Source organism: Phyllostomus hastatus, unplaced genomic scaffold (genome assembly GCF_019186645.2).
Source record: "Phyllostomus hastatus isolate PE091 unplaced genomic scaffold, TTU_PhHast_1.1 phas_contig_469, whole genome shotgun sequence".
Lineage (NCBI taxonomy): Eukaryota > Metazoa > Chordata > Mammalia > Chiroptera > Phyllostomidae > Phyllostomus > Phyllostomus hastatus.
The window spans coordinates 44,704-57,457 of NW_025333885.1; the positions used below are offsets into that span (position 1 = coordinate 44,704).

Sequence of the window (12,754 nt, forward strand, 5' to 3'; positions counted from 1 at the left end):
ATAAGATTATCCAGTGAACAGAATATGAATATTTTAATGACTTTGATTCATAATAGATTGCTTCCTAACAGAATTATGTCCATTCAAATTCTATCTCAAAAGTTTACCCAAAGAGTCCTGGCGGGGTGCCTCAGCTGGTTGGAGCATCACCTGATACAAAAAAAAGGTTGCAGTTTTGATCCTCGGTCAAAGCACATGCATACCTAAGTTGCAGGTTTGATCTCCCATAGTGGCACATAGGGGAGGCAACTGATCAAAGTTTCTCTCTCACATCGATGTCTCTCTCCTTTTAGAATTAATAAAAAAAATCTGGAGGGTTGGGAGGGTGGGCTTGATTGGGAGTAAAAGGGAGAAAACTGTACTTGAATAATGATTAAAATAAAATTTAAAAAAATCCTCTAGTGAGGATTAAAAAAAAGTTCACCCAAAGATAATTCTGTTTAATCTTTGATACCAAACAAATTATGTAACATATGAGTAACTAATCTTATTTTAACCTAGGAGCACTTAATTTTGATTCTCAAATAACCTACAATTTGACCTTCTAAGTTTTAGTCAGCTTTGTTTTAGATGGAAACAAAACAACAATAAAAATTATTCATTCTCTAAACCTGGTTGAGAGTAAGGATGTAATGTTTAACAAACTTCATTGAAAATTTGAAGACAATATAAGAGAATTACAATGCAAGAAAGGGTACTCTTAAAATGGACTGGAAATTCAGGCAGTCTGGTTCTAAAATCCCCTGTCTTAAGCCAGAGCAGGCATACACTCAGGAAATACAACTTCTCACTGCCTGGCTTCTTTGAATTTTAGTGCAGCTGAAGGAGCCTCACAGTCACTGTGTCACGCACAGCACAGAGGTAAGAGGCAGAGTCTTTCACCTGCAGCTCCTTCAGAAGAAGGTAACTGTATGTATCAGAGTGACTAAGGAATGAGGAAAAATGACTTCTTCTCTCCAAACCATCCAGAACGTGTTAAGAGAGAAATATGGGTGTTCCACCATCACGCTGTTGGTACCAGAACAGCCCGTTGAATGCAGACGTCTGGTTGCTGCAGTTGACCTGCACAGAGGCTCCTTCCATAGCTGTCACCTCAGCAGGCTGCTGAACGCTTTGTCCCGCTGTGCCTGTGAGAAGACACATGACTGTTACCAAGGCAGCACTCCTGGAAGCTACATCAGTATTTGAAAGGTTCATATCCATGCAGTCACAAAAAAACTCCTTTTGGTAGAAAAGTTCCTTAGGTAGAAATAAACTGTGCTAAAAATGAGAAGGAAAAGGACAAGGACAGGGATGAGGACAAACACAGCACCTCACAAGGAAAATGCATATGAGGAAAGATTATTTTATTAAAAGTGTGAGAAGTGGCAACCATTTAATTTCGCTGTAAGAAAATGATTTTGAAAATTCCCAACTATGTTTGCTATTTAACTTGAGACTTACCTCCCATTGTCATGAAAACATGAAGAAGGAAAACTCCCCACATCAGAAGCAGGACACCATGAGCAAGGCACTGCATCCTGCTCCTGAACCACTGGAGCCAACAGGTCACTGCCTCCTTCCTGTGGGTGAGGGACACAGTTCAAACTGGATGCAAACTAGTGCATGCAGAACATACACTAGGGGAGAAGCTCCTTTCCTGAATGGGTGACTTTGAGCTTCCCCCTAAGCTGCTCTGGGTTCCCTTATTCAAGTGTATTTAAATGAATATTTTCTGCAGATGAATCCATAGCTTTTAGTCCAAGTGATTCTGTGAACATTGAACAACAGAATTATGTGCAAAGAACAGACATGAGAAATGGGAAAATGACATAAAGAAAAGGCAGAAGTGGTCAATTTCTCTATAATGAGTTTCTCTTTCTATGCCCATGTTCCGTGGTGTGTGTGTGTGTGTGTGTGTGCATGCACGCATGCTAGTGATGATGGTGGTGATTTCTGTGACATTACTGAAGAGATGAGAAAGTTTTTCTAACACCTAAATGTATCTCCCAATAGTAAATGAGATTTTTTTCATAATTCTTTAAAGAGTTTATTTGTTTATTTATAGAGTGAGGGGAGGGAGGGGAAAACACAGGGAGAGAAACATCAACCTGTGTTTACCTCTCATGCACCCCTTACTGGGGATCTGGCCCAAAACCCAGCCCTGGGAATCAAACCCTGTGACCCTTATGTTCACAGGCTCGCGCTCAGTCCACTGAGCCACACCAGCCAGGGCAAGTTATTTTTTAAATATTTAAAAAATACAATATATGCATGAATATAGAGGAAGAAATGTGAAACAAGAAAGAAAATTATTAACTTTAGTTACTTCAGAAGGTTGAGATTTGAAGAAAATGGTGAAAATGTTAACCTTTTTTCACCACCTCTGTGTCATTTGATTTGTCACTTTTTGTATAAAAAAAATGAGAAAAGGAAATGGGAAGAAAGGAAGAAGAGGCAAAAACTACAAGGAAAGGAAGAAAGGAAGGAAAAGAGGAAGGTACGAAGGAATCTGTACTTCAAACTATTCCCAGTGATCACAAAACAAAATTCTCTCTTTCACAGTTAGTTTTCCCAAGCGAATATACCCCTCACCTACAGTATTTTTGCTACAGGAATTTATATCCCTCATGGGCCCTCTGCATTGACTATTTCTATTTCCTCCATATAGCACACACAGTATAGTACTTGGTTGTAACATAGATAATACTGCCATCTTGTGGCCAGATGTAGCTTTTCAGTGTTAAACACACAAAACATATTAATCATCCTCCTTAGTAATTTTAAATTAAAAGGAATCTTAAAAATCATGCAGTCTTTTTCCAATTCCATCATCTTACAGTGGAGGTTCCTGAAGCTTATGTCACACTCCTGGCTTAATTTCTTCAATTCTAACCACTTCCCCAGTATTACTCAGATTAACATTAACTTTTTTATTTGTCCTCACAGAAGAACATCTTTTTCATTGCTTTCAAAGAGAGAGGGAGAGAAAGAAACATCAATGTGAGAGAGAAACATCTATTGACCATCTTCTCATACACACCCTGACTGGGGATGGAACCTGAAACCTGGCTATGTGCCCTAACCAGGAATCAAACCTGCGAACTTTCAGTCGACCAGATGACCAACAAACTGGGCCACACTTCCTGGACAGGCCAGACTAACATTAATTATTATTAAGATGAATAAATTAATAACCAAAGCTACTGACACTGTACATGCACACAGATATGAGAATCAGTTTGATATCAAATCGATTCCTGGTAATTTTAAAATAGAAGTGCATATTTGAAAGCACAGCTTTTTATTTTCTGCCCACAGTGCTTAATATGTCTGGAAATTTCTCTTATTCATTTACCCAAGTTGTTCTACAGACCCTGCCTCTGTGCCAGGCAAGGTACTAGTGTAGGGGAGTCCACAGTGAGCAAACCGACCTCCTCTCGTGAAGCCTACACTCCAGTGAAGGGAAGCAAACAATAAATGATGATATTCCCCACAGCCTAACTTCCAGGGGTCTACTAGAAATGTTCTCTCTCAAAACAAAATAATAAGGATTTGGGTAGGGAAGGTCTCATTAAGGAAATACTTTAAATAGAATTTCTCCTGAGATTAGAATTGTTCTTCAAATCTCTTGACAATGGGTTGTTGTTTTTTTTCTTTTATCCGGAGCAACAGAGGTAACAGGTGATGAAAACAAATGTAAAATATGACTCAAGCAATATAAAAGTCACACTCTTCAAAGAGCCCTGAAAGGCAGATGTTCTCAGAGATTCTGAATATTTATTTACCAGGTAAACTACTAAAAGATCTTTTTTTAAAAGATTTTGTTTATTCATTTTTAGAGATGGGAAAGGAGGGAGAAAGAGAGGGAGAGAAACATCAATGCATGGTTGCTCTCATGGCAATCATGGTTGCACCCCCCACTGGAGACCTGGCCTGCAACCCTCACAAGGACCAGTGCCCTAACTAGAAATGGAACTGGTGATCCTTCGGTTCTCAGGCCGGCACTCAATCCACTCAGCCACACCAGCCAGGCCTAAAAGAATTCTAAAGCAATCCAGAAACAGACATAGGAGCCCTTCACAATAGGCTAAACTGAATCTCTGAAGGACATCTCTCTCTCTCTGCTGGACCATCCTTTCAAGGTCAGCCAGCCTCCTGCACGATTTCACGGCTCTGTGCATAGGAGTCTGAGAGGATGGAGAAACAGTCCTAAGACCAGCACCTTTCAGAATGAGGTCACTAATTTTGAAACTTAAAATTTTCTGTTCTTTGGTTCAAATGTTAATTTAATTAGTCTCTTCCTCAATTCCTTACAAAACTGCTAGAATTAAGTTCCTTCCTTCCAAATATATGGATTCCTTTTTCATATTGAGAAAATGACTCAAAAAATCTTAACACTATTTTCTTTTCAGTTCCCCTCTTTTTTTTTCTCTAGTGCAATGATAAAGGGCCAGATTGGGCAGTGATAAAGTCATAGAGGTTGTGAAGAAGATTCTTTGGTAATTCTGCAAACACAAGCCAAACGGGTAACCTTTTCTTTCTCCAGTGAAAAGGATACTGAGTGTTTTTCCTTATGCAAGCTCTTTTCTTTAAACTTGGTAGAAAGGCAAGAACATCCTGTAGTGGAAGGAAATAAAATATGTCTAGGCCACCCCAAACTCTGTCCATTTCCCTAACTCTGCCCTAGCTCTACCAGGATGTGTAACAGTGAATGAATGTGAAGGAAAAGGAATATTTCCAGAAACAGGTTTGGATTGGGCCTTCTCCTAAGAGTAAATAGCAGTCCCATCCTAGTTTGTCTTGTACAACACTGGGCCAGTCTTTATCCCTCACCTTCGGGATCGCATAGCTGTTCACTGGCAGCCCAGGTCCCACAGTTCATTGTAGAAATCAAACGTTTCAAATAGCTGGATGTTCTCACACCAAACTGGCCTGATGGGGAGGTCAGGGTGCACAAAAGCAGCCTATTCCATGACCCCACGGCTCTATGGAGTTCTCTGAAAAGCGCTCTTGGCAGCACCCCAACTTGCCCTCATCCTCTCAGCACCACCTTTCACCCTGTCCCCACTGCCTCTCCCTAGCGCTCCTGGGATAATCGCTTTCTAAACATGTATTGTTTATCCTCTAATGTCACTGGGACCTTGTTTTCAGATACTTTCTATATTGAGTTGTAACCTTGGCTATTTTTGTGAGCTTTTATATTTAAATTCCAACTATTTTACATGATTTTAGAAACATCAAATAGTCTAAAACTTGGAAAATTTTTAAAATACTTTGCCCTGACTGGGCGACTCAGTTGGTTAGAGCATCATCCCATACACCAAAGATTGTGGGGTCAATTCTCATTCAGGGCACAAACCTAGGTTGTAGGTTCAATATTTTATGCCTAATCCTAATGCCTGCTCTTCCTCTTTTCTATAGCCTCATTAAAGAAATACGAAATAGTCTTCCCATCCATTTTCAAATAAATTGTGCTCCGATACTCTGAATCTCAGGTAGCAAAAATCTGGTATTTCTTCTTTCCTTGAAGACAATGGGCATGCTTCACATTTTCTATGGACCCTGAAGAGACAGCTATATTAAGTATTATTAATGCTGTCAATATCTGTTAAATGTTAATGTAGGAATTAAGTAATCTTAGAACATAACCAATATAAAATCTCTTGGAATTTTCTGATGGAGATTAAATTGGCAAACATATGAATACTTACACATTATTTGTATTTACTGTTACCATTTTAATTACTTCCTAAAAGTAGCTATTTAAATTACAAAGGTATTTTATAGTTAAATGACAAATGCCTGGATCTCAAACCCTAGTGTGTGGATATGCAACAAAAGGAATGAAATGAGCACATTTTATTCCTCTGTCATTTGTTATTATCTGAATTAGGTATTTCAAATTCTTTCAAGGCATATATATCACACAAAGTAAAGATCAACTCCTGCATTAATCCATGCTTTTATAACAAACAATAATAATTCACCTGTAACTGTGTACCCGAAAATCCAACCTAAACCATTGGACCACATAAATCTATCAATCAATATAAATAATATCAGCCATTCAGTGATTCAGAAAATAATTATCACTTGTACAGTGCAAGATGGATGACTAAGGAAGGATATGTTAAGAATTTAGGCAATGGCAACACAGTGTGATACACACTCTGGAAAGTGTAAGCATGGTTCTTGGGAATCAGGAAAGCCTTTTTAAAGGACATGTGGTGAAGGGAGCATTATGTAGGTGAGAAAGCAAGAAAGGCAGGCTGTGCACAGGAGCACGCTACTGAGAAAGCCCGTAGGAGTCCTGTGCACTTTAACAATAGCAAAGAATTGTAAGGGGTGAAGGGTGATAAGTAAGAGTTATGTATTGGAGTGGTGAGGGCCAGATAATGAATTTTTTGCATGCTATTGTGAAGAGATGTAATTTTATTTATTTATTTTATATTTTATTAGTTTATTTTTAGAGACAGGAAGTAAGGGAGAAAGAGAAGGAGAGAAACACGAATGTGTGGTGGCCTCTTGCGAGCCCCTACTGGGGACCTGGCCTGCAACCCAAGCATGTGCTCTGAATGGAAATTGAACTCAAGACCCTTTGGTACGCAGGGTGGCACTCCATCCCCTGAGCCACACCAGCCAGCCTGAAAAGATGGAATTTTAGCTGAGGGAAAAGAGGAGGCATTGCAATGATGGTAAGTGGAGGGAAAGTAGATGTAGTAATTGTGGGATACACATTCCACACTGCTCAGCCTCAGCATTAGCCCCTCTTTGGTGAACACTGTTTACTTAGAGTTCTAAACCTTCTCACTCAGTTCCTTAATCTGTCAAATTCCACTTCTAAGTATTTCCTCATAGATAAGTTTCCATCCATCTGGGAAAGAAACTAGCCTCTTCACCTTTTCTCTTATCAAGTAAACCAAAATAGCTAATGGTAACACCCACCTCTTTAAAAAAATTGTTTTACTACTATTCAGTTTCTGTCAGAACTCTTAGGCATTATTCATCAGACAAAAGCATTCTCTCACCACTTCCCTGTGTTGTCTTGCCCTTGTCTGACTTCACCCTTCATCTTAGCAGACTACAGAAAGACATGGGAAAGACTGTAAACACATCCCTGAACACCATGGTGACACAGTTCATCCTCTTGGGCTTACCTCACCCCCCAAATCTGAAGACCCTCCTCTTCCTGGTCTTCTTCATCATTTACATCCTGACTCAGCTGGGGAACCTGCTCATTCTGCTCACTGTGTGGGCTGACCCAACGCTGCATGCTCGCCCCATGTACATTCTCCTGAGTGTGCTCTCATTCCTGGATATGTGGCTCTCCTCAGTCATTGTTCCTCGTGTAATACTGGATTTTACTCCTGCCAACAAAGCAATCCCATATGGTGGCTGTGTGGCTCAGCTGTATTTCTTTCACTTTCTGGGCAGCACCCAGTGCTTCCTCTACACTTTGATGGCCTATGACAGGTACTTGGCAATATGCCGGCCCCTGCACTACCCCATGCTCATGAATGGTAAGTTATGCACCATCCTTGTGTCTGGAGCTTGGGTGGCTGGCTCCATCCATGGATCTATCCAAGCCATTCTGACTTTCCGCCTGCCCTATTGTGGGCCCAACGAGGTGGATTACTTTTTTTGTGACATTCCTGCAGTATTGAGGCTGGCCTGTGCTGATACAACTGTCAATGAGCTTGTGACCTTTGTGGACATTGGAGTAGTGGCTGCCAGTTGCTTCATGTTAATTCTACTCTCCTATGCCAACATAGTCCATGCCATCCTGAAGATACACACTGCAGATGGGCGGCAGCGGGCCTTCTCCACCTGTGGCTCCCATGTAACTGTGGTTACAGTCTACTATGTCCCCTGTATTTTCATCTATCTCAGGGCAGGCTCCAAGAGCCCCTTGGATGGGGCAGTGGCTGTATTTTACACTGTTGTCACTCCATTACTGAACCCACTCATCTATACACTGAGGAACCAGGAAGTGAAGTCTGCTCTGAAGAGAATAACAGCAGGTCGAGGGGCTGCAAGTGAAAATAAGTAACTGCAGGCTGAGGAACTACCTACATCTCCATTGCTATGCTCTTCTCAGCTACTGATGCATGTGGCAAACATTCAACAAGTAGATGTTACTTTAAGCTTAATTGAATGTAATTTTACTACGAAGAAGCTTCTTGCCCTGGCTGGTGTGTCTCAGTGCATTGAATGCTGGCCTGTGAACCAAGGGGTTGCTAGTTTGATTCCCAGTCAGGGCACATGCTTGGGTTAAGGACCAGATCTCTAGCAGGACATGCACGAGAGGCAAGCATTCATTGATGTTTCTCTCCCTCTCTTTCTCCTTCCCTTTTCCTCTCTCTAAAAATAAATAAGTAAATATTTTTTTTAATAAAAGAGGCCTCTGTTGCTGTCTTTAACTGCAATAAATTGGCCAGAACTCTTTTACACATTCTGACTCATCTCTTGGGAGAAAGCACATTCTACACAAATTTCAACTATGAAGAGTAAATGCTTTATCTAGGAGGAAAGGAGATTATTCCAGGTGAATTTGGGGAAAACCATGATGCTGTCTCATATCCCTTCATCAATTTGCTTCATGACTAATTTCCCAAGCCCCTAGATATTCAGGATTGCTTTGCCCACACCAAGGCAAAGAAATTAGTGTGAATCTGTATGTGGATTGTCTGTGTTTCCTTCCAGGTCCCCTCTCTATCCCCCATATAGTAGTTAACCAAATTCTGCTCACTCTGTTTCAGGAATGTCTCTCTGGCTTTCTAAGCACTCCCTTTAACAACCTCATCCTCATCCATATCACTATCAGAGTTTTCTTTCTGAAAACTGTGAATACTCACTGGGTCTCCACTGAATTAGGTAGATAAAGCCAGACCTCTTAGCTTAGAATTCAAGGTCCTCCACAGTCAAATCTTAATATACATTTTCTCTTCTAAGATATTTCTACCTCTTTCTTCCCTCCTGGCCTCATTAATTTGCCTGCCATTTATTTATTTATTTATTTATTTATTCACATTTTATTTATTTTAGACATAGGTGAAGGGAGGGAGAAAGAGAGGGAGAGAAACATCAATATGTGGTTGCCTCTCGTGCACCCCCTACAGGACACCTGGCTGGCAACCCAGGCATGTGCCCTGACTGGGAATCAAACCAGTGACACTTTGGTTCACATGCTGGCACTCAATCCACTGAACCACACCAGCCTGAGCTACCTGCCATTCTTTAAACACTCTCCTTTCTTTGGGGCCTGTTAGCCTTTACTTAAGATATTCCTATATCAGAAATAGTCTTTATATTGGTAAATTAATGTTTTATGCTTCCTTCATGGTCCAGGAAAAACCCTTATTCTTACAAAAAGTTTTTTCTCAGTCTCCTAGTCAGAATTTATTTCCTTCTCTCTGAATTTCTATAGTCCTTTGAATTCTATAAGGCCACTTGTCATCAGCTGGACTAGACTGTAGTTTAGATCAGAGTCCCTGAAGAGCAGAAAGAATGTTTCCTTGTTGTTTGTGTTGCAGCCCCCTTTTACCTAATATCTACCAGTAGGTTCTGTGGTAGAGATGGCTACCTGCCCACCAAAATCCATTCTCTTCTTCTTCCCTAGTCAGAGAGCTGTAGCTAGAACACGGCTGCCCCACCGTGGACACTTCCCAGTCCCTCTTGCAGTTGAGTGTATTTATATGTCTAAGTTCTCCCAAAGTGGATATGAAAAGACATATGTATATATGTGTGTGTGTGTGATACTTCCAGGCCTGGCCCTCAGAACTGGCCCAGCAACGTTTCCATGTTCTTTTCCTGCTCTGAGGTGGAATGGCATATGACAGGAACCCAGATGCACTCACTTTGTAACCAAGTGGAAATGGGTCATCTGCCAACCTGGAACACACACCTCAGGATTTTAAGTGAGAGGAAAGTAAGCCTCTAACTTCTTTCATCCACTGATTTGTTATTAAGTCACTTTGCTACAGTAGTTTCACCTCATCCTAATTAATACTTCACTTAATTGACAGGTTTTTTTATTAAAACAACACCAGGAAATTCTTTTGAACTGCATTTGAATTGTCTAAAGCATCCAAGAAAGCTTTTGGTCAATTATGACATTATCAAAAGTCAAAGATTAAGATGCTACCTAGTCCATCATTCATTGGGCTAATTAACAAATCATACAATGTCCTTCTAACCAGGCCACAATGAGGTAAATAATTTTAACTTATCTCTATGACCTGTACTGGTCTTACCAGAGGAACAAGAAAGCATTTAAAAGAAGTTGGAAACAGGGAACTCAGGTACAGGGCGGTATAAGAACAAGTGTCAATAGCTCCTTCCAGAAAATGAATGACCAGGTAAATGTGTTCATTTATTGATCGTTTTTTCACTCAATTAGAACTGTAATGTTATGCTCACCCAATTTTTTGCAGATCTTTTTAAAGATTCTATTTATTTATTTTTTAGGGAGGGGAAGGGAGGGAGAAAGAGAGGGAGAGAAACATCAATGTGTTACATGTTTCCTCTCACACACCTCCCACTGGGGACCTGGCCCACAACCCAGGCATGAGCCGTGACTTGGAATCAAACAGATGACCCTTTGGTTCAGAGGCTGGTGCTCAACCACTGAGCCACACCAGCCAGGGCTATATGTCCTCATTAGAAAAGTGTCTATTAAATTTTTTTTCCTATTTGTAATTGGGTGGGGGTTTTTTTCTGTACTGAGTTTTATAGGTTTTTAACAAATTTTGGATATTAGCCCCTTTTCAGATGTTTCACTGGCAAATATATTTTCCCATTTAGTGAGTTGTCATTTTACTTTCTTAATGATTTCTTTGGCTGTGTAAAAATTTTCTAGTTTAATGTAATCCATTTGTTTACTTTTTTCTTTTATTTCCCTTGCCCTATATATCAGAAAAAAAATATTGCTATGAGAAATGTGAAAGATTTTACTGCCCTGTTTTTTCCTAGGATTTTTATGGTGAGTCTAACATTTAAGTCTTTAATCCATTTTTGCGTTTATTCTTGTGTATAATGTAAGAAGATGGTCAAGTTCCTTTTGTTTTGCATGTATCTGTCTAATTTTCCCAAAACCATTTATTGCATAGACTTTCTTTACCCCATTGTATGTTTTCACTGCTTCTGTCAAACATTAATTTACCATACAGGTGTGAGTTTCTTTCTGGGCTCTCTATTCTGTTCCACTGATTGCTATATCTGTTTTTATGCTATTAACATGCTGTTTGATTACTACTGCATTGTGGTATAGTTTGATATCAGGTGGTGTGATTACTCCAGCTTTATTCTTCTCTCTCAAGATTGGTGTGAGACTTCCAGCCAAAACGGAGGCATAGGTAGACACACTGTGCCTCATTGCACACCCAATGAAGGACAACAACAATTGAAAAACAAATAAACAGCCCATACTGATGGAAAATTGCACTGTATGGAAGTCTGACAACTAAGGAGTTAAAGAAGACACATTCATCCAGACAGGTAGGAGGGGCGGAGTCGGGCAACCAGGGTGGAGAGGACTCACAGCAAAACAGTGGCTGGTAGATCCCGGGCACACAGCACAGTGGCTGGGATAATTAGCCAGGTGGTAGGTTGTGGAATGCAGCATGGTGCACAAGGCAGCAGTCAGTCCCACATATAAACAGATAAACCAGGCAAAACTGGGAAGCGAGACAGACCTTGCAACACACAGTCTCAATATGGGGAAATAAAGCCTCAAAACACCAATTGAAAACATCTGTGGGAGTTGAAATGCCAGGAGAAACTCCCAGCCTCACAGGAGAGTTCATTGGAGAGACCCACAGGGTCCTAAAACATACACAAACCCACCCACATGGGAATCAGCACCAGAAGGGCCCAATTTGCATGTGAGAAGTGGAGGAAGTGACTGAAATCCAGCAGAGCATGGAACAAGCACCATTGTTCCCTCTGAGAACTCTGCCCAACATACAGCATCACAACCCAGCAACGTTAGTTACCTGGCCCAGGTGAACACCTAAGGCTTCACCCCTCACCATATAACAGGTGCATCAAGACAAGAAACAAAAAGGCCCAAATGAAAGAACAGATCAAAGCCCTAGAAAAAAACACAACTAAGCGACAAAGAGATAGCCAACCTATGAGACACACAGTTCAAAACACTTGTAATCAGGATGCTCACAGAACTGGTTGAATTTGGTCACAAATTAGATGAAAAAGTGAAGGCTATGCTAAGTGAAGAAAAGAAAATGTACAGGGCACCAACAGTGATGGGAAGGAAACTGGGACTCAGATTAGTGGAGTGGACAAGAAGGAAGAAAGAAACATCCAATCAGAAAAGAATGGAGAAATAAGAATTCAAAAAATGAGGAGAGGCTTAGGAACCTCCAGGACATTTTTAAGTGTTCAAACATCCAAATTATAGGGATACCAGAAGGAGAAGAGGAAGAGCAACAAGTAGAAAAGTTATTTGAAGAAATAATAAAGGAGAACTTCCCCATTCTGACAAAGAAAATAGACTTCCATGAAGTCCAGGAAGCTCAGAGTCCCAAACAATTTGTACCCAAGGAAGCACACACCAAGACACATCATAATTACATTACTCAAGATTAAAAATAAGGAGAGAATCTTAGAAGTAGCAAGAGAAAAGGAGGCAGTTACCTACAAAGGAGTTCCCATCAGACTGTCAGCTGATTTCTCAAAAGAGACTTTACAGGCAAGAAGGGGATGGAAAGAAGTATTCCAAGTGGTAAAAGGCAAGGACCTGAATCCAAAATTA

At 40.5% G+C, this 12,754-nt stretch overlaps 1 protein-coding gene across 1 annotated transcript; it reads left to right on the forward strand.

Annotated features, from left to right (window-relative positions):
* The first annotated feature begins 7,075 nt into the window (after nt 1-7,075).
* Nucleotides 7,076-8,032, forward strand: LOC123823076 (olfactory receptor 10G2-like). The gene has a single exon (XM_045845392.1). It carries the CDS (start codon nt 7,076-7,078, stop codon nt 8,030-8,032), a length of 957 nt encoding a protein of 318 aa, XP_045701348.1.
* The last annotated feature ends 4,722 nt before the right edge of the window (nt 8,033-12,754 follow it).

What these genes read in the sequence shown, in the direction of transcription:
- LOC123823076 (XM_045845392.1), top strand. Translation starts at nt 7,076, where the DNA reads ATGGGAAAGACTGTAAACACATCCCTGAACACCATGGTGACACAGTTC.